The sequence below is a fragment of the Podarcis tiliguerta genome, assembly GCF_965153285.1.
Source record: "Podarcis tiliguerta genome assembly, chromosome: 7".
Taxonomy (NCBI): domain Eukaryota; kingdom Metazoa; phylum Chordata; class Lepidosauria; order Squamata; family Lacertidae; genus Podarcis; species Podarcis tiliguerta.
The window spans coordinates 23,196,035-23,223,267 of NC_139540.1; the positions used below are offsets into that span (position 1 = coordinate 23,196,035).

Genomic DNA, 27,233 nt, shown 5'->3' on the forward strand with positions numbered 1-27,233 from the left:
CTAGTAGCTAGGGAACTGTGGCAAATTCTTCCTTGTCATGTGTTGAGATAAGTGACTTTACTAGCTTAACCCCTTGAATTCAAAAGCATTTAGGGAAGATATAGAGATAAGGCTTAACTATAGCTGCTACAGGACGTGTCCACTTCACGGACACACGCTGCTGTTGCTGGGCATCCTCAAGCATCGTTGTAAATATGCTCAGGTGCTTTTTATTACTAAAGCCATGATATGTCATGAATCTTCCTGTTTAAGCAGCCGTATTGCCTTAATAGTTGGCAAGGACTGTCAGTCTAATGTATTAATATGGAAACTAAAATCTCCAAGGAAATAAAGGAAATGAAAAGCCAGCCTCAAAATCATTTTATGCCAGACAGGATTTGGGACAATTACAGTGACCCCATTAAGGTTAGACCTGTCTTACTAACAGAAGCTCCCTGTGTTGCATGTTAAACTCTTCTTTTTTAAATGGAGGAGTGTTTCAAAAGCATTTTGTAATTTGGCATGGTACTACGGTAGTTATTCAAGTTTAAAAATCATAGTAGGCTAACACTAGCCCCGTGACATGGTTCTTTGGATCGTGGACTATTTTCTGTAAAACCTCATGGTTCAAGCTGTTTAAGTGAGAGGCTTGCGATTACAGTTTGTTAACATTGCAGTGGGTCGCTTCCTTTATAGTATATAGATTAAAAATCAGTTGGCAACTTTGAAATGATGACTGAAACAGACCTGACTTCTTTACAATCACAAATAGGTTTGGTATAAAATTATTCGGCTATTCTTTCCTGCTTTAACCGAAGAACTTTCTTAAACACATAGCCTGGAAGAAAATCCAGTTCTCCTGCATATCATTTCTTGCTTTATGAACACACACACACAATTGTAATATGCTTATTTGTGGCAGGGAAGTCCCAGACTAGGATTCCTTAGAGGCAACGCCTTCCAACAACTGCAATTTTAAGGAAGAGATGGATCCATGCCTTTGCTCATCCCCTGTGGGTTTGTTGGCACTGGAGACCACCTCCACAACACTGAACCCATAGTTGCAAACTGCACAATCTTGAATGAGCCAAAAGCTGAAGAAGGCAGCATCCGTACTTTAACTAGCCACGATGCAACACTCTGGAGATGGGGCCACTAATGACTACATACTCCTGTTACACAACTCAACTATTTACTCCAGTATTTTACTAAGACAACTTATCTGCTTTGCCTCAGCTGCAGGAGTGGTATCCATGGTCTTAGACCCACACCCTGGTCTCCTAGCCAGGTGCTGATTTTTGCCTTGCTCATCTGCTCTGCCAAGGGAATCAGGAACTATTGACCTTCCCCTTGCTTGAGCCATCATCTCTCCTTGATTGTCAAAAAGATTGCTCCAAAAATGAACAACTTAAAATAATGAGTGTGTTTCCTGCTACCGGTAGTTTAATATATCATTTAACCAATTGGAAACATTGAATTAATACAAAGCTTGTTTTAATGTTTGAAATGCTTGATTAAATTGTGTGAAAATATATATGTAGTGGTGGCAGAAATATATTTCAGGGATTTACTGGCTCTGGTACTATATTTCAACAACAGAGAAAACTCCTTAGGTCACATAGTCAAGACAGAATATACTTCTGAAGTGGGTGCGTTGAATGAAGAATGTTATACATCTGCATGAAGCAATTCCATTTTATTTTAGTTATGATTATGTAACAGGACTATTTAAGTCCTCTTTCCAACTTGCATCATAGTCATTTTCAAACTCTCATCTAAACATCTTTAGCCAATCATGAGCTCATTTTTCACATCACATAAAATATGGAACAAATTGCAAGCGTGAAACCACAGAGTAAACGTGCCAATCATATCTTCTTCTTCATTATGACGTCTGACCCAATTTTGTGCTCCAGCTAAAAGTTAAATGTTTTTTGTGGGCAAGAATATCATGACTAGAGCATGAACATTAATTCTGATTCCTTCTATCAGAATTTTAGAAAGGGGGTTCATTTTTTTCTATTCCTATGGAAATGGAAATCCTTTCGAGTCCACTTCAGCTCAAAATATGAAAAAAAAACCCCACCCATAAATAATTACAGTCCAGTGTGGGGATTATGGAGCCAGTGTTGTGGAGTCATTAAGTGTGTTGGAATAGGACCTATGAGACCCAGGTTTAAATTCTTATTCAGCCATTAAGAGCAATTCTCGTCTAACCTAACGCACAGTGGTGGTGGTGTTCCTGGCATTGAGCAGTAGAGACAGATTAGGAATTCTGGTGGTTTACTGCCTGCCTCGCTGCCCAGCAGTCTCCCTGCCTGAGCTGACAGAACTGGTGTCGTAGGCCACGGATTCCCAGACTGCTGGTTTTGGAAGAGGTGACTGGTTCTGGGGTGACTGGTTCTGGGGTGGCTCAAGACTTCATGGCTGCCATGACAACCATGGGGTTGTCCCAACATATCACTGGCCCAATGCATGTGGCAGGCCACACACTGGACTTTGTTTTCTCAACAGGGCAGGAAGAGGGTGATAAGAAAGTAGGAGATACTGGCATCAGTCCTTTGTCATGGTTAGATCATTTTCTGTTGGGATTGAGGGTTTCAAAAACTTTCCCCCTCTGCAGAGGTAGGGGACCAATTAGGATGATTTGCCCTCAGAGGTTGATGGGTTTCTTGACAGCTCTGGGGAATTTTTTTAGCTGCCGTGACTGGCACTCCTGTTGAAGCCCTGGCCAAACTCTTGAACATCCAAATGGCTTGGGCTGCTAACACGATTGCCCAGAGCTTAGGGCGAGAGAACAAGCTGGGAGACAGCTTGAACATAAGTGGAGGAAAATTGTGGTCACCTCATTTTATCCTCCTACTAATCCTATGAGATAGAATAGGTTAAGAAGGGGAGGGGGTGATTGGCATTAAGAAATTCACGATAAGAAAGTGAGTTTCATAGCTAAATGGGGATTTGTGCCAAGAGCTCCAAAGTCCTAATCCAGCACTCTCAACATACTGTGATTTAATGTGAAAGCCAGTTTGGTGTAACACTTTTAAACAAATTTCTTAAGGTGACAGCATTCTATTTAGATAAGGAGAAGCTTTTAAAAACATATTTGGAATAAATAGCTAAGATGTAGTATTTTGTGCTTTGCAATATAAAACAGGAGAATAGTTAGCTGTTCAAGGTCTAAATAACAATTTAAAATTTAAACAGTTAAAACAAAATAACAATCCATTTCGCTACCAAGCTAGGTTTGTGAAGTTTTAGTAAAATTTATTTAAGCTATACATGAGACATTAAAAAAGGTTTGACACATTTTATCCAATATTTTGATAGACCTTGAAAGGGACTAGCTAGAACATTCATCTCTTTTAGACCACTAAAATAAGGTAAAACAAAGAAAAAAGAAATATAATCCCAATAACAAAGAGGTCTGTTTCAGATAACCAAATAACATAGACCTTAAAATCTGGACTGAACCCAATCTTGCACTTAACACTCAGGTTAATCTGCTTGATCCATAAGGGTTAGTTCTCAAACACATTGAAAAATAAATAAAAATAATTCAGATTAACTTTTTTAAAAAAAAAACGAGGGCAGAAATCTATTTTGGTTCAAGTACATAATTTATCTTTTATGTTTTTGATTGCACAATTTTTTCATGATTTTTCTTAGGGAAAATCAACTTCTTGGGGGCAATTATCATCTTGGTAATGGGCCAGCATGCTGAATTTTACTAGGATCAACAGAGGATTACATAATCCATTGCAACAAATGTTTATCCTTTGGAATAACATACGAAGTTAAGGTTATGTGAGTGGGGCACTTATATTCTGGAAACTGTATGCTAAGGATAGAATCACATTTGATTTTTACAATAAATAAAAGAAAAATAAAGAGACCATGTTAAACTCCCATTACCTTCTCTGCCAGCAAAAAAATGCTTAGGATGCAGTATGCTAGATATTTAAGATGGCAGGGCAGATGAACAACCTGGGCCCCAGAAACCTCAAAAACGGCTTCTACTCCTTTGTACTAGAACAATGGTTGAGATCAACTGCAAGTGCCACCTTGACTGTACTACCTGCTACCAAAAGAGTGCAAAACTCTGTGAGAGGACTCTGAGGAAGCCCAGCATCACATCTCTAGAGTTCTCAGAAATTTGTTTAAATCAAGGGGAACCAATGTGGTGCACTCCAGATGTCACTGGACTACAACTCCTATCACCATTGACTGTTGGCTATATTTGCTGGGGCTGGTGGAAGTTGCAGTCCAAAAACATCTAGGGGGTGCCATGTTGGCTACCTGTGAATTCAATCACAGCAGACTGCCAAGAAGCATCACACTGACCTTGCTTGCTCAGGCTGCTATTTAAAGTGAGAAAAACCCAGAACTGCTTGCATGCTGCCCCAATCCATAATCATTTTTAGAGGATGATTAAATCCCAGTTCCTTTGCCCATGAATGTGTGTGCTCTTCTAACTGTAAGCAATACATGAATTACATACTAATTCTTGTACAAGTACTAAAAAAAAAATCACATGGCATGTGAATGCACCACTAGTGTCAAGGAGAGCATTGGCTTACAAATATATTTCCATTTCTTTATTAAGGGAGGCAATGTTTCCAATGAAACTTTCCTAAAAGCTAATTAGATAAGCATTTGTTAATACAAAAAGAAGAAAACGTAGCATACTTTGAAACCATAAACCAGTAATTGTTACTCCAATTCTTGGGGTTTTTGAAAAATCTATATGCTACACTGGATAAACAGGGATTAAGATAGGAAAAGCTGCCATTTGTGCTGTCTGGTCCCATGATGTTATCATTTGTTTCATACTAATGCACACACTAATACGCATTACAACAAACTCTGACACCTTAGTTACTAAGAAACGGCTTCTTTCCACACAGTTGGCACATGGAGGCTGCCAGAAACTACCTCTGTATGGTAGCCTGGACCGCAGGGTGGGCAGATATCTGTGTGAGCTGCTTCTCATGATATAGACCTATTAGGGTGGTTGCCTGAAACTGTCTCCATGTGGTGGTGATGCTTCATGTGTATATGCCAACTCATTGTGTGGTATGTACCTTGCCGTGTGGTTTCTCTGCACGCGGCCCCAAACATTCCTGCTTCAAACACACTCTGCATGGCAAGCCATTTTATAGATCATGGTGTCCTACGTGGGAACAGTTGCCAAGTAGTTTCACTGTTTCGAACAGTGTCTATGTGGTGGCTATATTGTACTCAGTGGCCCTCAGCACTCGCTAACCACATGGCTTCTGTCCACACAATTTCCAAGCTGTTTCTGACAGTGTAGAAATAAGACACATGGGTGGGAGCCAGTAAACATAAACAATTTGCTGCACGGAGCAGCCACTCAGCTGAGATAGCTTCATGTGGCCTCCACATGGTGGAGAATTGTGAGAAGGGAACGTTGCTAGGCCTCCTCTTCTTTCTGCCATCACCAGCTAGGGGCTGTTTTCCCCGCTCCTTCCCAGCAGCAGCAGCAGCAGGAGCCGGTCACTGAAGCTGTGCCACGCTTGGCTCCACACTCAGCCTCCTCCACCCCTAATCATTCTGAACATTGGAGGCCTTGCCCCCCCAAATATTGATGTGTTTTTATATTGATCTTGTATTTTGATATTCTTGCTTTATTATAATTATGGGATGAGATTCATTTCAGTGGGTCTAATCTGAGTACAACTTCAATTCATAACTTTTTTGTAATCTGCCCTGATGAAGGGTAGAGTATAAATTCCTTAAATTGACGAATAAATGAAATGAAATGAAGCCCTGGGTCAATCCTCCCTGATAGTTATTAATGGTTATCTGCACTCTCAGAAACAAATATTTATATGCTTATCCAGCAACAGAATTTGACACTGGACTTGTGTCTGTCCAATGTACCCATACAAAATCTTATTTTCAACATGTCTACCTTTTATTTTTATCTGACCTTTAAGAACTTACCATTTAAAAACATTTTAACCCACTATTTAGTTGCTGCCATTCTTTTAAACTCCTTTCAATGTCGATTGTTGTTTTCTGTTCATATGTTTATTGTGGACTATACTATTGTTGATGCTGTCATCCATCTTGGTTATGTTTAATGGAAAAGGGGACAGAAGTGCTTGTAAATAATAAGAAAGCAAATGGAGTAGTAATTACAGGAGAAAATGTGATTCAAAAGAATGTCCCTTTTAAAATATAAAAGTTAGAAGTTATTCAGACCTACCCCTACTGCAAATACGTATCTATATAAATGCCATCATTTTTATTTTCTCTGAAGTGCTTGGCACAAAATTAGATCCTTTTGCACAACGAACAACCTAACCTGCTACTTCATTTGTTATGAATATGAACTGCCTGCTTGGGGTTTCCGTCAGACACAGCAACATTTGATTGTCTCTCCATTGCTTTTTTGCTTCCAGCCTGATAAAGAATTTTGATGAACATGAAAGAAATCTTACTCACTTGTTTGCAGATTTATACACAGAAGACTCCCAAGAAAGGATAAGGCAACATTCAATGTTATGTGAGTGGACTTTCATTCACGCAGTGGGGCTTTGTGTTCACCCCCTGTGTGTTCACCAAATCTTCTTCAGATTGGAGCTTTTGGAGCAAAATATGTTCCAAAGGGTCTCACAACCCTTTGGAACATATTTTGGGAGTGCATAAGGCACTGAAGTATGGAGGAGAGGCTGTCTGGTCACTCAAGAAGAAGTCTTCCATTGGTAGGTGACCACTATTGGAGGTCATCAAGTATCTTGAACTACAGAACTACAGAAAAGTTTCAGCTTCATTCTTCTTTCAAAATTAAGATTTTTTTTTCTACACTAGCAAATGTGCCTGATTCCTTCAACAGTGCATTGTCCACAAATATTTCTTCTGTGAAGTAACATGCCAGATGATTTAGGTTGCTTCTCCATTACCTTAAGTAATGTAAGGTTAACTTTTGCAAAACAAGTTTTAACAAAAAAGAGCTGCGAGATCTTTGTTATGTTAACCGAAACTAAAGAATCCCACAGAAGCTTCTATATTTGTCTTAAATGCTTTAATCTCAACGACAGATAAACAAGTAAAATGAAAACTCTAAAAAGAATGGCAATGTTAAGGAAGCAAGTTCTACCAGAATAAGGCAACTGTGTATGAATTAGGATCTGAGAACTGTAGTATGAGGTATCAACAAATTCAGAATGTGACATTAGCATAAAATAATGCCTTGTCCTTTAGCACCTACCTAGATCAAAGAGCAACCATTTTTGGCCTTAATTATGTGGTTCCTCTTTAGCCTCTACACAATATGTTTTTTGTTTTGTTAAAATATAAACATTTAATTTACTCTATAACACTGGTTTCAGAAGTATACATATGTTATTCCTTACATATGGTTCTTTTGGAAGTGGGTTTAATTTGATGATTACTTGATATTTGTGAACGAAGTAATTACTGCTTCCAAATCCATCTAGTCCACGCAGTCTTGATACACTCAGCTTTTGCTGCCCACATTCTAAAACCACCTTGTTATTCAATTATTGTAATGTAGCAGTAGCATTTTGCTTTTGTACTTTTGGAGGGTTCCTTTTATATCATATAGCCTCCAAGTCAATATTTAAAATTCAGACAAAAACACAATTACATAGAAGAAGCATGGCTGCTGAAGGGGTGGGGGTAGGGTGGTAAGAATGGTATGGCTGCTCTGGGCCTGAACTGCATAAAGTCCTGCCACCTCCTGCGAATCCACCCATCTCCCGTGGAGCATGCTGGACTTACAGTGCCCTGTTTCCAGCTACAATGCACCATGCTAGCTTCTGCCGATCCTCAAAGGGCTATACATGTACAGCTGCATCAGAGGAGTAGAGGAAGCCAACAAAGCATGTCAGTCCCTGACGCTTCCCTCAGAGCAAAAGAACCCTCTTGATGCCTCCTTTGTCCCCTTCAGTGTGTGTAGGTGATAGGAGACAGAAGATGTTGAGGCTTTAGTTTAGAATTAACCTCCACAAACATCTGTCTCCTCTCCTCTCCATCCCAACCCTACCTGTGTTTAACTTCAACCAAATGGTGAATTTAACTTGTGTTAAATCATCCCAGGAATCATGGCCAGCACGGGCTGGGAGGCTACCCCTAGAGAACTTTGCATCACTGCAAGTGAGTTTGGGCCTTAAGCAAAGTTTAAAAACAGGGAAAATTCTCAAGATAGAGACTTTGTTGTTTAGTCGTTTGTTGTGTCCGACTCTTTATGACCCCATGGACCAGAGTACACCAGGCACTCCTGTCTTCCACTGCCTCCCACAGTTTGGTCAAACTCATGTTGGTAGCTTTGAGAACACTGTCCCTGCATGCACATGAAAGCTCATACCAATAACAAACTTAGTTAGTCTCTAAGGTGCTACTAGAAAGAATTTTTTTATTTTCTTTCGACTATGGCAGACCAACATGGCTACCTACCTGTAACTACAGCTAGGCATTCAGTGATAACCTGAACCTATAAGCCAACCCTTCACCAAATGGTCTCAAGATGGATAATAAACATATAATTTAAAAACAAATAAGGATTACCTTAAAATCATACCCACAAAATAACAGAATAGCAGTGGATATTAATACAGAGGAAGGGAAGACATTGCTTCAAAAAAAGTTCTGGGTTAAGAGGTACAGTTGCGACAATCACAGAAAAACATACTGTGATGCAGCAAGATGCATTTCAGAGGTGTGGTCATTCCACAACCTGGGGGTGACCACAGAGAAGTGTTAGGGACTGGCTGGACACTGAGGAGTGGTGGCTGGATTCTGGGCAGCAAAGGATAGAGGGGTTGGAGACTGACTTGGAAGAAGTGATCAGTGAACGGGGAGAACCTGTAACAGCCAGGAAACGAGAGGCAGAGGCAAGAGAAGTTGCAGGATTGGAGAGTGAAGAACAGTTGCTGGAGGAGGGAAAGATAGGTTGGCCTGGTGTTTCTAGTGTTTAATTCAGTTTAATTTAAACAATTCAACATGATTCCTTGCAAAATAATTTTATGGCATTATGCATTAACACAGGCAATAGGCTTCCTGGTCTCCCTCTAAAACAATTCCATTCTGAATGTCAACATCTGATTTCTAGTAGTGATCTCTTGCGAAACACTAACATTTCCCCCTTTCCCTTGTGTTTACATCCTGCAAATATTTGCAGATTTATGGCTTTTCTTTTCCATTTGTCATTTCTTAGTCAAACTATATATATTTAGCTTCAGAAACCTTGATAATAAATCAGCCTAAAGTTGGATATTTTTTGTTGGTTTTCTTTGAACTTTTAGTTTGTAGATGCTTCAAAGGGCTGCCTGCTGGAGGAGGTGTTTGCAGCTTAGATAACAGAAGATGGCCTTCCTTTACTGGTGAAGGAAATGTGAGAGAGCTTCTAGCGGGAGCTGGAAAGCATATAGCAAGGGGAACAAATGTTTGGCTCTTTATTTCTTCTTCTGGCTGTTCATTCCTCAGAGAAGAAAAACATGGTTGTGAGAGGGAGGCAAGGGAAAACAAAAGCCCTCTGCCATAAAATAATTTATAACAACTCCCAGAGAAAGATAAAAGAAACGATCAAAATTCCTAAAGGCTGGAGCTATTACACAGTCTGTATGCTGATATGAAAGTTTAAAATGCAGTCTGAGGGTTAGTTAGGCATGGAGGGTTTTTAAATGGGCACTGCCAGGAAGCTTCCAATAAACACACATCATTGTGTTTGCTCCTGGATCTCTTGTAAAAGAATAGCTGTGTCAGGACATTTGCAGGAATACAGTGGTAAATTGTGAAGTTCAGGACCTTTCCCACTGCCACTCCCCAGGCACACAAAGAGTCAAAAGGGTGCTGTGGTGTATAGCATGTGAAACTTTGGCTGCAGAGACCTGGGCTCACATCCTTGATAAGCCATGAAGCTTTACTGAGTGACTTTCTGAGCGAAGCCTTCCAGATAAAGAGATCATGTGCCAAGCTAGACCTTTCCTTCAATAACACATATTAAGAATGCTGGCAAACACCACTTTGGCAGATGACACCACCAAAAAATACAGTACCCACATCTCTCCACCCCTACACTGTTCGGCATGCCATGTGGTCAGAAGTCAGCCCCATTAGAAGTGCTGGACAAGTGTAATTCTGCCTCATATGTGACAGAGAAGTTTGAGACTTCAAGTCTGACACTTGAGGATTAGAGAGGAAACAAAGCAAAGTTCCAGTTATAGATCCATCAACAGCAGGGTCAGCAGCAGCCCACTGCAGCTGAAGGAGCAAAGGTCAGGATAGCTAGGAACAGCTGAAGCTAGGGGTAGCACCATTCTATTATCATTTACTCATTATTTTCACGAAAAGTCAAAATTAAATTTTATTGTGATTCACAATGACATAAAAGAATCCTCACTTGTTCTCAAAATGCACCTTATAATTATATACCATGATCTGAACACTTGTATCGCTTCATAGCTGACATTATCAGTTGGTTCTGAGTAGCTTTAAAGCCCCCATGGACTTTACTAAACCGTAAGTACGCACTTGTGTAACTGTTATACAGTCACAGACTCATACATCACATGTTTAATGTTACTCAGCAACGGGCCCTAGATAGTAAAATCTGCCTTCTTTGTTTTTTGGCAAGAGACTGAGCCCCGCCCCCCCAAGATCACAAGGCCCTGGGCTGTAGCCTACTCAGCCTTTATGTAAATCTGGAACTGATGGGAAGAAACAGCAAGGGCAAGGGTCTGGGCGGGGGAATAAACAGAAAGGTTAAATGGTGAGAAAGGGAAGAAATAGCAAGGCTAGGAAGAGTAGATATAGAATCTAAGGGGCGTGGGATTACTTTTTCTGTGACAAGTTACAAGAAAATAAGTCCTCTCCTTTCTTGACAGCAGAGAAATCAAACAACCTTGACATGGTTCCCTAATTTAAAGCAACACAACTTTCTGCTCTTTCTGCTGCTTCCCATCCAGTCTCTGAAGTGCTGTGTTGGCTAAGCTCCTCCCTCTCAGAACAGAATCTCAGCAGACACCAACCACAGTAAAACTGGGGTGAATATTTTGAAATCCTTATAGTGGGTGGGTTGTGGAAGCGGGTATGGAATGAATCACTTCATGCAAAGGCATTATATAGCTATGTCCTGACTGACCAGTTGTTTCTATAGCAGAATTCAAAATTATAAGTGTTTTACCTGAAAAGGCCTACGTTAATTAAGAAGTGCATGAACTAGAGAGGGTGTGTCATTCTCTGGACATGATAAAAGTGCTATATATTTTTTAAGTGGTTTTCATTGTCAAAGTTTGTACGGTCTATGGACAAAGTGCCGGATTTCTGAGCAGCACCGTCCCTAAATTAAAATTCTGGGCACACACTCAACTTTATGATTCTATCCATTCCACCAAGATGGGAAACATTGCCTTGTAAGTTATTTATTGCAAATATTCCCATAGTATGCTTCCTCTGAAAGCTAACTTCCAAAAGAGGCCCCATGATTGCAAAGTATCCAAGAAAAGGCAAAACGGTATGTCTTGTATTCAGCATTTCAACAAAAATAGAAACATTGCTGTGACACAGACCTGCCATGCCAGGGTATGTCTCTTTCTCACATACAGCCTCTCCGGTCCTCATCCCTTCCAAGCAACCAAGTCATGCAACTCTAGTAAATGTTACATCATTTGATATATCCTGTATATAGGAAGCAGACAGGGCAGTCCACTTTTCAATTAACACTTCTCCAGCTAATTCTCCTGGCCCCCAAGAAAGGTGTTGCTTATGAACAACTCAGTCCATTGACTGTGTCAAACAGCCAGTCAATCAAGGCCACCTGGATGCAAACATGAATATGGTAAAATGATGCACATATCCCTTTGTCACCACATTCGACCATCCACTGAATGATCTGCCTTTCCAAAAAGAAAATGCATGGAGATGGGAAGGTGCTACCTTACCAAGGCAGATAACTGATTCATAGTTCTGGAATCCATTACTGGCCAGAGGTAGAAGGTAATAGTAGAAAGGATAAGAATGATACTGCGCAACTGGCCTCCTCTGCTGGACAATTGTGGCAAGTCAAGTGTCACAATTGCCCTTTTCTCTTGACACTTACCATGCTTCTAATAGACACCGCTAAAAACTTGCCTGTTTAGGGAAGCCTACCCTGATGGTTAGAAAGTTGAGGTAATTTTTTTATTTGGTATTTTGTATTCTAACTTTCGTATGTTTTAAAGTAAGCTTGTTATTTTTTCTTGATTTTACTGTTTTATGCTTTCTAAACTGCTTTGAGGGTTTTTTTTTTTTACAATCAAGCGGTGTATACACTTTATGAAATAAATAAATACATGTCAAATTTATATTCAGCAAAGTGAACCAACGTCACTGTGTGATTAAGATTAAGCCCACAACCCCCAATCAATCCCATGGCATAGGGCAGGGACTAATTTCTCTTGAAATTCCGGTGAATACTGTAGCTTTTTAGTATTTATTTTGTTATTACTGTAGCTAAAGCCAGCGTAGACCAGACCTAGATGGGAAACCACTTGGAACACCAGGTAAACTACTCTTAAGTATCTTAAAAGGAAGATAAATAATACAATAAATGAAATACCTAAGAGATGTGTTTAGAGACTTATGCTGGCTGTTTGGCCGCAATAATAAACATTAATTCGTTCATGTGTTTAGGGACTGGGGTTAAAACTAAAGACTTCAAGGACTAGACATGCAAGCCTGTCTATCTGAACACCAGAGGTACGGATCACCCAGCAGGCCCATCAGAAGGATTGTGTCAATGTGATTTTGGCAGTTTTACTGTTGCCAATAATTGGAAGAAGAGAAAAGGTATACCCTCCCCCCTCAAATGATCTGGACACCATAAGGAGACCAAGGAAATATGTACCACGAAGATGTCACAGGGTTTTGTCCCTGCATAGATAGCATGAAGGAGAGACCCCAACACTGAGGCGATGTTTTCAGTAGCAGTGAAATGGTAACACACATTCCCAGCCAAAACATGCTTAAGAGTACATGGGGGTGGGGGGGATAGCAGTATATGAACCATAGTAACTCTGAAAGAATGAAGTTACCTCTGCAGCTTTATTGGATGGTTCCAGTCCAACCATATTAGTCTGTATTAACTGCTGTAGGAGTTGTACTTGAGCCACACTGAGGAAGAAGTCCAGGCTTGTTGTCATATTCACTTCCAAAGAATGGCCACATACTAAAATTTCCTGTGAAAAACAAGTTTGTAAAACAAAGTCAATGGATACCAGCTGTTTCAAGGCAATTATGTAATTTTCTTTTCTAACCAAACACAATGTAGACTATTTATACTCTCCAAATTGGGACTATTAACATTTTCTTATCTCTTCAGGCAGAAAAGCACTGTGCACCATCTGTAAAAGGAAATCAGGTGGAGGAGTGGTGGAATAGCATACCACTAGGCTTCCAACAGGATATTTGATGATTAAGATACATTTTGTTTGTTTCATGTGTGAGGTCCTGTTTCTTTGTTGCATCAAATTCTGGGCTGTCAGAGACTCTATTCATGTTCTTGGCAGAGGACTACACTTCCCCTTTCCTTGCTCTCAATGACAGATATACATTGTGGAATACAAACACATCTTGGTTTATAATGAAATTGTACATTGCAACCCACAAATAACCGACTTAATTGATTTGTAGCTGCCTGGAAACTACTGTTGACATCTTGGCAGAATTATAGTTAGATGACCATTATTTTATGGCTGTTGTTAAACACATAGGAAAAGCTTTTGACCATTTCTGGCAAATTACTTCCGAGACGGAAAGAAGAAAATGAGCAGGTTTGCTTACTAAGCAGATGCTCATAACCCTTATCATGACATGTGCATAAGTATTTATTAGTAATCTGTAGTAGGCCTCTCCCTTCCTCACTGAATTTCATCAAGGGAATTGATTCAAAAATAAATAAATAACCGAAACATTTACATTCTTTAACAAGAGCTACAGTAAAATTCATCTGTTACTTTTCATGGAATGCCTTCTCTACAGCACAGCAATTCCCTAGGTCATTTAACATTTTCCTTTAGATTTCATTTCCAGCACATTTGCAGTAGCAAGTCAGCATTGTGAGGATGGGCCACAGCTCATCAATACACAATGTCCCTTGAACATAGAATGCCCCACAACCCCCATATTTAATCCCTGGCATTTACAGTGAAAGAATAGCAAGGATAGCAAGGATATCAAGGACAGGTTCCTCTTCCAACTGGGCTGAGAGCAAAGAGGTGTTGTGTGATGTCTGTAAGGAACTGATGTGAATGGAAAGGAAGTAAGCAACTGGATGAAGCAAAAATCAAGAAAGCTGCAAGGAAATGTAGAGGTGGCATTCTGGTCTGGAGCTGTGTCTTAAATCAAAGACATGTATTTTAGGGAGAAATGTATAGAATTCAAATGCAAGTGTAAGTGTGTGTGTGTGTGTGTGTGTGTGTGTGTGTGTGTTGGAAAGGATGAAGCAGGCATATGACTAGACACATGTGAAACTGACATGGAGCAGAAATAAACTAATTTGTCCATCCCTGCTGCCAGCCTAATCCACCTCACAGGGTTTCTCTGTTGCTTAAACAGTGTTCATGTGTGTTATAAATGTAATTAAGAAACACAGAAACACAGGCTAACATGCATACAATTGCCATCTATTGCTCTTCTTAGCATACATGCAATAATCACTATTTCTGACCTACACACAAGGATTTACAGAAGACAGCCTTTCGAAAAACATTTTAATGCTGGGTTTTCGTTTTATAATTAAACTCAATTTAATGTAGCATTTTAACTATTGCAAATATCTGCATTCAGAAAGATACATGAATCTGAAAGCCATGTGAGTGCATCTCAAGTCAAATACCAACCTCTGTATGCAAATTCTCTGGTGAGATTACTTTTGTGAAAATGATGGCAGGAGCTGCAGTTATTCGCACTGTAAAGTCTGTTAAAATTGGAGTTAAAATAGCTCTTCGTTCTTGATGCCGCTTGATGCTAAAAAAAAAAAAGAAAATTTATAGTAATTCCCAAACCTTAAAAAAGAACTTTCATTAGTGGAATCCTATCACCCAATTTCTCTACTCAACTTAGATTACACGATTTTCACAACAGTGAGGGTTACAGAATAAAAACTTTTATTGGGAAATATATTCATCTGAATGAAGCTCAGTTTGTCCTGGGGCATAAAATTGCAGACCCAAGTAGGAAATTATTAAACATAACATACCATACTAAACAGACTGCCTCACCAGTAGTGTGTTTATCATTAGATATATTTAAAGCATTTGACTGTGTAGAACTAAAGCACTTAATCGGAGTGATAACATTTTTTGGATTTGGCCCTAATCTGGTAAGAATATTGGAAAATATTTATGATATTACATCTGCTACAATTAGGATAAGTAATCCAAATTCACAAAAATGTTAACTTAGCCTCAGGACAAAACCAAGTTGCCCATTATCACTTGTATTATTTCCTCTAATTATAGAACCCCTGGCAATGAGATTACACCAAATTCTAGCAGGAAAGGTTGTAACTATCAATGGAATGGAATACATTCTGGGACTCCATGCTGATGATACTGTTTTATGTATTGCTTATAGGACTCAATTAATGCTGGAAGGTTATTGAGTATACAGTTGGATACCTTTTTAAATGTCTCTGGACTTAAGGTAAAATTTCAAAAATTGGAAGTAATGTTCTTTCATATTCCCCTGCAACCTTCTCCAAAATATTACAAAGCCCAATAGCTACGAAAAAAGCTTCAGATACTTCGGCATTCAGGTTGCCCATAACTGATTAAACAAATTTTATCGGACAAATTATAGCAAAGTCTGGAATATAATAAATATGGACATGCAACGCTTGAACAAAATGAAACGTTCTATTATGGACCAAGCGCCTGCAATTAAAACAAATTCATATTTCAATCTGACAGACCACACAATTAAAAATCTTTGCTTGTACCATCACCCAACTGTTGGGCGATCGGGGCCCCCAAATCTAAACAGCTATTACAATGCATACCAACTCAGCAACATGACCGACCTAATGTCTGGCAATAAGAGAAATATATGGAGCACATTAGAGAACTTGGTAATAGATGGTGTCCCTATAAAAGTAATAACTTTCAAAAAGCAAATTATGCTCTTTACGGTGGCTTACAAATCCATTCACATTTACAAACTTTCAAAATTTGGACAAAATGGTCCAACGGCCTCTCACCCATTATTCCATTACAGTTCCACTGGGTTTTCAAAAATAAATATAGAGCCTTAAATATAGATGTTTGGAAAGAAAAACAACTGTATTATTTGAAAGAGGTTTACAAAAATGGACTACCGCTTACCGTTAATGAGATGCAAAATCAATTGGAATATAATAGCTATTAGGCTATCATTTAAGGACTTTTTAAACAAATTCCCAGGTTAAAAATGAAGTCATGAGGCAATTAATGGTTTATGAAAAAAATAATAGTGGAAGAAAATATAATAACATAAGGATTAATATCATCTTTGCATAAATCTATTATAAAGTTGACATTTTCAGCCCTCTAGTATCGTCACATTGGAGAAAGGAAAGATCGTTCACTATTTTACTACACATCAGTACCAATTTCCTAATCATTAAAATGGTCTTTTAAGGTTTTTTTAATGGTTTAATCTAGGAAGATGGCAGAAGCAGGTATTAGAATTAATGCAACTATAAAGAGAAACTGAGGACAACGTTGTGTTCAAAAGTGACGTGTCCATTTCAGTGATCCCAAGGAAATAATATGAAATAAACCTGCACTTTCTTTATTAAGTCTTCCACACTGTACTATCCTTAAGTGTTCTGCTAACTTGACACAGCTGGGTACCATATGAGCATCCTCAATAAGGAACGGTGTAATGATGGTACTATGACCACACTATGTTCACTCCAGGATCCACTTAGGCATCTGTTACATATTTATACCTTTTTCAAAGACAAGACTTTCAGAAATATTAAAGTAGCTGACCATCTTAGTATACCTTAAAGAACATCTGTTTAGAGTAATAGAGAAAACAAGAAAGCTGTTGCATGTCCACACAAAATAATTATAAGGAGAAATAATGGAGAAATACCAGCAATCACAAGTTGGGTTACATAAGTATATTAGTTGGGCCTTTCCATTCATGCACACTATAACAGTGCAGCTGACTACTGTGCTGCAAAAGATACAGGTCACTTAGCCATACAGCCATTCTAAAAAAGGAGAATGGAAACTATATCTCTCCTAATATCATCAATGCAACAATCATTTTTGTTATTGGGAAGCACTAATGCGGGGGGGGGGGGGAATTATCAGAGAAGTCTGACAAACACTTTTACAGTAAGAGAAATGAAATACATGTTTCCTGTTGATTACCTTATCTTAGTACATTCAAGCCTCTATGCTGAATCCCATGAAGACCTGCACAATTAAACATCCACATGGATTTTGCAGGAAATATCAGGGCACAGGAGCTGATGCTATCCTTTTATCATAGCTGTCCCATGAAATCCACTTGGATTTTCCATTCCAGCCATATGTTTTCCACATGTTGCACATTCCCATGGGGGTGGGGTGGGGGAGCATGTTTGAATAGGTTCTCTACCACTACATCCCAGAGGAATATTTAGAACGCTCCATTATAAATTTGGCACCCATTGAAATAAGGCACACAGGGACCTTAGTAAAACCCATACACTGTGTTTTTAAACTTGAAACAAAGACAATGGCATTCTGCAAAGAAGGAAAGGTGATCCATGTTCCCCTCCCTTTAAGAAATGTGTATAGAGGAATACACCGTGTTCTAATTTTCTTACATTTTGACCATTATCTAGTCTTTCTGATAACAGCTAAAAGCTCAAATCTGCCTAAATCATTTAAACTACTGTCACTGATCCAGTCCTTAAGTGCTTCAACTGTAGGCACCAAAGGAGTTTTTGATGTTTTACATCAAGAGTTTCAGTTATAAATATCAGCACATTTTACTTCATCTAATAGATAAGAGCAGTGAATCATTTGCAAAGCTTTTAAAGGCTCTTTAATTTTTCAGAACATCTGATAGGGGCCCCACCTGTGGTTTGTTTTTACAAACGTACATGCTATACAGTTATCATGATCATAGCTAAAGTTACTGTGGAATCAGCATTTCCTTTGAAAACTGCACTTTTTGGGGTTTATAGAAAGACTCGTTGCAGACTGAAAGTTGAAACAAAGTCTCCAGCTCTAAAAAGTCATTAAAAATTATATCATTTTAAAACAAAATTACAGTTAACATTTATGATTTATAAGAGTCAGTGTGATATTCTAAAGTCTGTTAAATAGGGTGTTAGACATCTTGTAGTTTCCTAATGTATGCTTCCACTGGGTTGGATCCTTCATGTCTTCTAACATCTACTCTGTTGCCTTATCTCTGCATATTTATATTGCTGGGCTAACTCAGAATCCTGAATATGTAGGAGATTGTTCAAGACAGTGTGAACAGCTTGGATAGCCATGATAAAGAAAACAGAAACATAACTAAACAACACTAACTATAATTCAGGAATCAAAATGTAGTGCTTTAGTTTAATGCAAAAAAAACAACAACAAAAACAACATTTATCCCAAGTCTACCATGTTATATCTCCCATGCAGATGTAACAAAATGTCACCATCGATTTGTCACACTATAGCCCTGGGTGTACCATATACTTGTACAATGAATGGATTTGGGAGCAAAGCTTCACCCTTAAACCTTAGCACAACAATTTAGTATTCTGCTGTGAATGTAAACATGCAGGTTATGTTGGTGTTATCCATACTGTACATTTTTGCAGGGTAGAGATTGTGCAGACAGACAGGCCTGGCATAAACTGTGTTCACCAGGCACAATCCCAACTCCCTCCCCCTGTACTCATTCTGAAAAGCATGTTAGCTGCACAGGGCTACTGTGACCTCTAACTGGAAAAAAGCATCAAAGTCTACTGTAGCAATATAATCAAAATGGAACACTAAAAATGGAAGATGTCAAAGTAACATTTATAAGTAGACTTGAGCTGGAAGCCCTCTTTTGCATATCAACAAATCAGCAGAAATTTGTCATTTCAGAAATTGCAGCTGTTTTCATTTACAGAAGCACAGAAACTGGTTTGCAGCCAACAAAGGGGGGGGACTCTTTTTGTCCTCTGCCGGCTTAAAAATGTCTAAACTGGTTTTGTTCAAACTTTGTAAAAGAACAAAAGGGTAACAACTCTGTTGTTCATAGACTGGAAATGTGAATGCCAGGTTTCAGCCTGGAGTTATATTTTATGGCCATATTATAAACTATTATGGAAATATAGACATAACTTTATCTGCACGGAAATTACAGTGCAACAGTGCTACAAAACAAAAACTTTAAGTGTACTGTCCAGATCTCTAGCTCACGGGAAACATGCTTGCTAGGGAATGCAAACACACTTGAATGTACAAACAGCAGCATGCTCAGCTGAAATATGTGGGATGTTATTATCATAAAGTTTTTTTTGCTAAAGAATACGAGGCGCTATTTTCGCACTGCTTTCTTACCTACTAGCCATATTCCACTCAAGGGCTGGATTCTGAGAATTCCTTTCATTCTCTGGCACTGTCCTCCCTTTACCATTCTCCTTCTCTGGCTTCAGTTGATCCCATTGAGCAGTACCAATGTTGATGGACTGGAGGTCTATTTGGTACTGTCTGTCTTCCACCTCTGATCCAGGATCACGAAGAATCCCCAGATTCAGTGCTCTCCTATAATGACAATCAATCAATCAATCAATCAATCAATCAATCAATATAATAGAGAGAGGTTGCATTGTTTTCATCTCTGAGATTATGGACTGGAGCAAGTCTCAAGGCCATAGTGTGGGCAGAAAGTCTAAACAAACAGTAACTTAACAATAGGGTTAATTATTAGGTCAATGGATGTTATGGCCCTGGGGCTAGACTCTCCTTCTTTGGAGGATGAGGTTGGTGATTCAGAGTGGGAGGTGTAAATGGCTTTAAGGTCACCCTCAGAAGCACCTTCTCTATTGAAAAGGCTTCTGGACTAAGGATGTCATATGGTCTTCTCTGACTCATCTCAGAAGCCGCAGTACAACCAAATTCTCCTCTGTTCCACCGCATCCCTTTAAATGAAGAAGCATCTAGTGAAGGTGGAGCCAGCTACCGAGACAAATCTGCAGCTCTAGAAAAGGCTCAGCTGGAGAGCAATTGCTGTAGAAACATTGTGTGAGCTCTGCTCTCATGTAGCATTCAGCCTGAGTCCTGCACAGCTAGAGTACCCTTGTTTTGCCTTATCTGCCTCATCTTGCCTGTGTTGAGGTCAGTATGTGCATGAGAACAAATACTTGGATCCAGAGTTTGCATGCTAACCCTCTACTCTGACACATCTCAAAATTAATGAGGGGAAATTGCTATCTGGACCGCCCTTTACATGTTAGCCACAGGCAATGCCCAGCCCAGTATCAGAGTAGAATGAAACAGATGCCCCATTTGTACCCAGTGTAACAGAGAATGTTGAGTAAGAGGGGGCGGAATTGAAGTGGGGAGCTCACCTCTAAACATCAGATGACCACCCCAAAACAGAGTTAAATAACCCAACCAACAGCAAAATTAATTTACAATTAAAATAAATTAAAAGCCTGGTGAAAAATAAAAGTGCTTGACTGCTCATTTTAAAAGCATAATGGAACAGTCCAGTCAAATCTCTTGTGGGGGGGGGGGGGTTACAGATCCCCATCTCATATTACCAACACACTCCCCTTGGCAGTGAAACAGATTAGGGCCTATGATGATGTTCGTAGATGATGTACAAGTTCATTTTCCTTCTGCTACACAGTTCAGGCCATAAACACACCGGGACAGCTCAGAGAATTGAGCTAATGTTCTCAGGGGTACAAGCGTAGATGTTTCTGTCTCTCACCCCTGTTCCAAGACCCTGGAGATTTTCTTGAGACTTTAAAATCCAGGTGAGGCATGACCCAAGGCAATCAGTGGCCCCTCTGAACTTTACCCTGGTCACATTCTGCAGCATAAGAACATTATAGAAACTAGAAACTGGACTGTAAGGTATGCTAAAGACTTCCTGATCCCTGTTGTAAAAGCTTCTCTTAATCACTGTGACATATTACATTAGACGTACAATTTATTGTATCGAATACGTTCTCTACTGTTCTCTTTGCAGGTGGCATCAGAGAATAAACTAAAAGCCTACTATAGTTGGTAAATAATATACTAATGTAATACACCCAAAGAAGACCTTAAGCATGTAACAGGAAACATAACTTTGATGTTTTCCTTTTTAAATTGATTTAGTCTGGGTCAGGCATTTTGTATGTTTATATAAGACACAGCTCATGTTGAATCAGTTATTACTCACTGCTGAATAGGCATAATTCAGAGGTTCATTGTAAGAAAGTCAAATGTATTCCCTTACAGGTCAGTTGAGACTTATAAAAGACTGCAGAAACCAAAAATAAAAAATAGAAGTTTTGAAAAAGGATATAAATAATAGTGATGTATGGCTTAATCGTATTTATTAAAGGAAGCCTTACTTTCACACATTTCTCTTCACCCCAAATCTAGGGGAATATTCATATTATATATTGGGAATGTCTGGCTCTGAAGGTTATTGTTCAGAAGCTTTGGTTTCCTGGGTGACTGGGAAAGCCACACTCCCACCTGCCTCAGTCAGCATACTTTACACAGGGTTGTAAAGCTAAAACATGGAATTTGGATGCACTGTAACCTGCCCTTAACCGGGCTCCAGAGACCGTGTACGCACATTCTTTAGGGTCATGTGCTTTTCCTCTCCCCAATGGATTACTGCCCTCAAATTCAAAAAGCAAAAAATAATCTGGTGCAAGCACTTTTCAAAAAGAGGACAAATGCTAGCTTCCATGTGCTGTGTTTCCCATCCTGTATTTGAAATGTTCTTGCTTGTGCCCAAGAACCAAAATGAACTCAGGGCAATTTGAAGAGCAATTCAGAAGCTTGAGAAGGTGTCTATGGCAATAAGGTAAAGGGACCCCTGACCATTAGGTCCAGTCGTGTCCGACTCTGGGGTTGCAGCGCTCATCGCGCTTTACTGGCCGATGGAGCCGGTGTACAGCTTCCGGGTCATGTGGCCAGCATGACTATGCTGCTTCTGGCGAACCAGAGCAGTGCATGGAAATGCTACTTGCATGACCTTACTTGCACTTTACGTGCTTTCGAACTGCTAGCTTGGCAGGAGCAGGGACCGAGCAACTGGAGCTGACCCCGTCGTGGGGATTCGAACCGCCGACCTTCTGATCGGCAAGCCCTTTAAAAGTATTAACTGCACAAACTGCCTTTTGTATTCTGGCTGTTTGGGGGGGGGCAGATTAAAGAATTATACATTTTTATAATGTTCACTAAAACCAATTACTTTTCAACAAAAATGTCATATGCTTATTCTATACATGACAACATTTCCCATACTCTTGAGAAGTACACATGGAGCACTCTGCCATCTTCCACCAAAAACAAGTGAAATTTAGTGGAAGACCACCACTGGTTAAGTTAATCAACAACTGTCGCTTTAGCAAAATAATTTATTTTGGTGCAGTTGTCAAAATTGTGGACTTGCTTTGCCCTGTGTATAGGTCTACATGTTAATAATTACTTTAAAAAAGATAATAATCAAGGAACAAGCTGAGACATCAACTTTTGTTCTCAGTTTCCATTTGTAAAATTGTAAATGAAAGAAAATTTCATTCAACCATCAAAGAGTGTCAGTGCTATACTTTGGACAGAACTGGACATGAGGTAAAAGTACTATTAATAGTAATTTGACTCCCCCCCCCCTTTCCTTTTAAATACCGTACATTAGTAGTCATTTTAAAGTTGCATTAGCAGCCCCTTTGAATAAGGTCCATGGCACTGGGGAGGGTTTGTCACCCATTTCCCCCTCTACCACTTGCTATTTTCTCAGTCAGGGAAACAACAGATAGAGGTACCACTTTGATATTTGAATTTCTTCCATGGAAAAAATTAGGGTGTGTGAGTTATGGTGGTGAAGTAATTTTAATCAGGAAAATGGTGAGGGGATGACGACGACATCTTTAAGATCTTATCCTAGTGTTACAGTATTGATACAAATTAGGCGCACCTCCTGCTACTTGTTAACACTACTGAAAAATGAAACGTCTTATTCATAGATGGCCTAGGTTGCATCTTGTCTGGCAAATAATAATCATTTATCATTTATACCCTGCCCATCTGGAGGGGTTTCCCCAGCCACTCTGGGCGGCTTCCAGCAGAATATTGAAATACGATGATTCATCAAATATGAAAAGCTTCCCTAAACAGGGAGAGGCAAATGAGCCACCAACTGAATTTGCATCAGCATTTTACACAGAAGTGGAAATGGTACACAATTGTTATTGTTGGGTATAAAGCCATATTCCAAGCCACCTCTCATGATACAGTTTTGGCATGGAGGTCTCATTCATCTGAGTCTACACAGCAGCTGCCTCGTGCCACAAGTCAATATTATGTGTATCTATTCAACGTATAGACTAGCCCACACTACACAGTCTGTGTCCATGCAGCATCCGATTAGGGGTGGAGAATTTTATCTGATCCATGTTTTTAACTGACCTAAATTTGCACCTCCCAGATTAATGCATGAATTAGGACGTAATTATCTTTTACATTTTGCGCTTTCCTGAATTTTGCAATATAGTGCTCAGCTCAAAAATTGTACCAAAATGCGTATGAACGTCCATTTAGAAATGTGTATGTTGAGGGGGGGGGGAGGTAAAGGTACATTTTGTGACAAAATAATCAAATAAATATTTAAGTATTATTTAAAATACTTTTCATAGATTCTTTTAAAAAACAAAAACCACCCCACCCCACAGAGTAATGCAGAAATGTGACAGAAAGGGCATTATGAATAAGCACACTATGTGAAATTGACATGGAGCAAAAACAGATTGATCTAAATTCTTGTGATGGGAACTGATCTTCATGGCTGGTTGATTTACATTAAATGAATGGAAGCTGGCAGCAACCAAAACACAGAGAGTTCTAAAAGGGTTGCACATGGCAGCTGTACTAGTCTAAGAGGCCTCTCACTTTCAGTTTACTTAGGATATTAATATATTAATCTTTGAAAAATAATATTGAGCCCCTTCTTTGCATTTTTATCTCCACACTCAAATGAACTTTATAAGGAAATCTTCTCATAAAACTTATAAAAGAATCAGCTTGAGGGCAAAATATGATAACTCTTTCCCCTGTAATGATGGCAGGTGAATGCCACTATAATGTGAATTTGTTTTCCATTTAGGAAGGTCAGCTTTAATGAAATGGACCACAGCATGGTCAGAATTGATTGTAGTACATGGATCCTACAAAAGCCACTGAACACATGAAAGGAATTACAGTAGACCACACATCAAACGTTTTGGCCTTGTGCTTCCTTCCTCTTATCCTAGTGGCAGGAAATGCACTACATATCCCGTGAGGTGACCAGACATTTAAAAGTAGTGCCTTGTTCCAAAAAGCTCTGTGCACAGTAATTTACCACAAATAAGCAGAGGACCGTTTCCCACTGCAGTTGTCTCTTACACGTATATCTGGAGCACAATAGGGAGGGGAAAAAGGTAAAGTATGGCAACTATATCTTTTCAGGCTAAATGCGGGGAAATGTAAAAGTCAACTAAGTTTCAGCTTTACTGTGTTAATGTGTATTCTGCCTGGCAATTTTAAAAAGTATCTGTTTCTTGTTTAAACACTCCAACAAAAAAATTAAAGCGAGGGTGAACATTTTAATCCTTTTTTGTGCTCAGAGAGAATAATGTTGATTTACTTTTACTGCAGGACTTATTCTAAATGTTGATTTGATAGCTGTGCAAATGATGCAGATGCATAATTCTAAATGGAGGTTTCGTGATATGTTTGGATGATAAAACATTTCCACCAGTCACAAGAGGAACATAACTTTTCTAAATAGACTCAGAAAGGATGACAAAGAACAGGGAGTAATGTCAGCAGCAAGAAGAAATAACTGGTGCTAAAACCAGATGTAAGAACATAACACATTCTTTATTGATTTGTTTTACGGGTTAAATAATTTTAGCTCAAAACTCAACATTGCTTGTCTGTAACAGGACACTAGGTTTTGGCTTTCTAAAATATTACATAAATATTTGGCTTAACACTAAACTGAGGCAAGCAACCTCTTTCGGATTCTACACCCATTTTCATTTTGTCATACCTGGTACTCATTGGTTGCTCAAGGTTCTCTTTGTTTAGTGGTACAATACCTCAGCCTTATCAGGTGCTGTATATATTCACCTGGAAGTACTGAGGTTGAGTTTCACTGAACACAAGCTTCCTACTTACTCTGTGGATGTTATTTTGATGTCGGATGAAAGACAGAACATCCATAGTGTGTTTGATAAGCTGACATGGGACAGGAGTTCTTTTTTCGCTGTTGTGTCAGTTTATCAAACCCATACGTGGATATCGGTCAAATCCTCTAATGACCACACGGAAATTATTTGAATAGATAACTTATACATATGATATGTACTGTGCTGTCTATAGAAACAGAAAAAAAAATTGTTACACACATTATATCTGTACCATTCCAATTTCTTATGCAATTGTTTATACAGTATATAGTGGGAAAAATTAATGTAAGGGGGGGGTCCACATTAGTTAATAACTGCATTCATAATAACTGCAATCATAAGGAGGACCGGAGTTTATGATGTGAACTATATTCGGAGGGGGGGGGGAAACCCAAGTTGCTATAGTTTCACACTTTTATTGTATTATCTGTTGAACAGCATGCATGTCAGAGTTTCCATAGAAATACCCAATGTGGTATTTCGATATTAAATGTGATACAAGCCAGGTTAATAACAAATGTGGAATTTTACCTAGTGTCATCAGCATCTCAAATAAAGCAGAAAAATGTAAACATATTAAAACACCCATCCTGAGGTATATTATAATCTACAGTTTTTTCACCCTGCTTCAGCAGCATGTGGGGCCTTACCCTCCTGCCAAGCTGCATCAATCAACTATCCTTTCCCAAAGTTGAAATGCAATACTCTGCTACATTAACAAAACTAACATTTGCTCTTTCTTCAAAGTCTTGTCTTCAGCTAATGCTTGTTCTAATGAATCAGTGAAATATTAACCACGGAAGACTGCATTGACAAAGAAGTAACAGTAACTAAGTAAGATACTCTATTCTTCTTCTAATTCACATGTTTTAGAGATGATAACTTTTAGTAAGATAGAAGTGTATGTTTGTTTTGCGAGTTCTATACTGGTATGCTAGCCTTAGTGTCAGAATTCAGTAGAATGCAAATGCTGTGCTTTTGACTATTAAATGTAAAAATCTGTGGGAAATTATAATATACCCAAAGAAGCCAGGTGGGTGCCAAGGTGTACAGAATCACAGTCATTTCAGAGAAATAATGTATGTAAAGCATTTGATATACATCTGTAAAACATTATATTCCTTTGATTTCGAGTAAAAGCTGTCTGCTTTCAGAGACAAACAATCAGTAATAAAAATATTAAAAGTTACCAAGCCCTGGGAAGGACTGCAAAGGTTTAGGGATATAGGCCCTCAATGAAATCTGCACATTAATATTCTCTGAAAAGGTATGGGCAATTGGGTTAGTCTAGAAGAGAAGGCAGGGAGAAAGAAATGAAAGCCAAAAATCTTCCTTATGATGAGTGAGTGAACTGGCAATAAAGAGCCTGAGGCAAGAAACCAGAAGGCAATAGTCATTCATCTCAGCCTTTCTGAGTACTTGAAGAACTGTTCATATATTATTTCAGTACAGCTTACAAGAAACCTGCAAAGCAGGTCAGAATTATTAATTTTCCACAAAGTGCCCCTCCCAACTGCCCCTTGCTTCTCAAGTTAAGAAACAAAATAAGACAAATTTATACTGTCTATTGAATTCCTCTTTTTACAATCATGGATAAAGCTCTTTAAAGCGATTATGAAATCAATGCATTGTGGCAAGTTACCCTAAATTTATGTGTAATAAACTACAAATTTGGGCAGTTAGTTTTTTTTTAAGTCTCTTGAATATGGTATATATACTTGCCTTTGAACTTGTGATCTGCATTTTTAATTTTTACCTCATTACATTTCAATATTGCTGATGGGGTCTGGCGGAGAGCTCATGTAGGTGTTTGAATCATATTTAAAACTTTTAGTTGTCAAGATTTGCTATGCATAAC

The 27,233-nt window shown here is 38.9% G+C and overlaps 1 protein-coding gene across 7 annotated transcripts in view; it reads right to left on the minus strand.

Annotated features, from left to right (window-relative positions):
- Positions 1–27,233, minus strand: part of VPS13B (vacuolar protein sorting 13 homolog B) — a 382,518-nt gene that overhangs the window by 111,357 nt on the left and 243,928 nt on the right. For all 7 annotated transcript variants that reach the window (XM_083450859.1, XM_083450860.1, XM_083450858.1 and 4 more), the window contains exons 31-33: positions 19,536–19,739; positions 14,844–14,970; positions 13,038–13,181 (exon numbers count right to left, since the gene is read on the minus strand). In XM_083450859.1, coding sequence (XP_083306985.1) covers positions 13,038–13,181; positions 14,844–14,970; positions 19,536–19,739 — 475 coding nt within the window. The remainder of the gene's footprint in view (positions 1–13,037; positions 13,182–14,843; positions 14,971–19,535; positions 19,740–27,233) is intronic.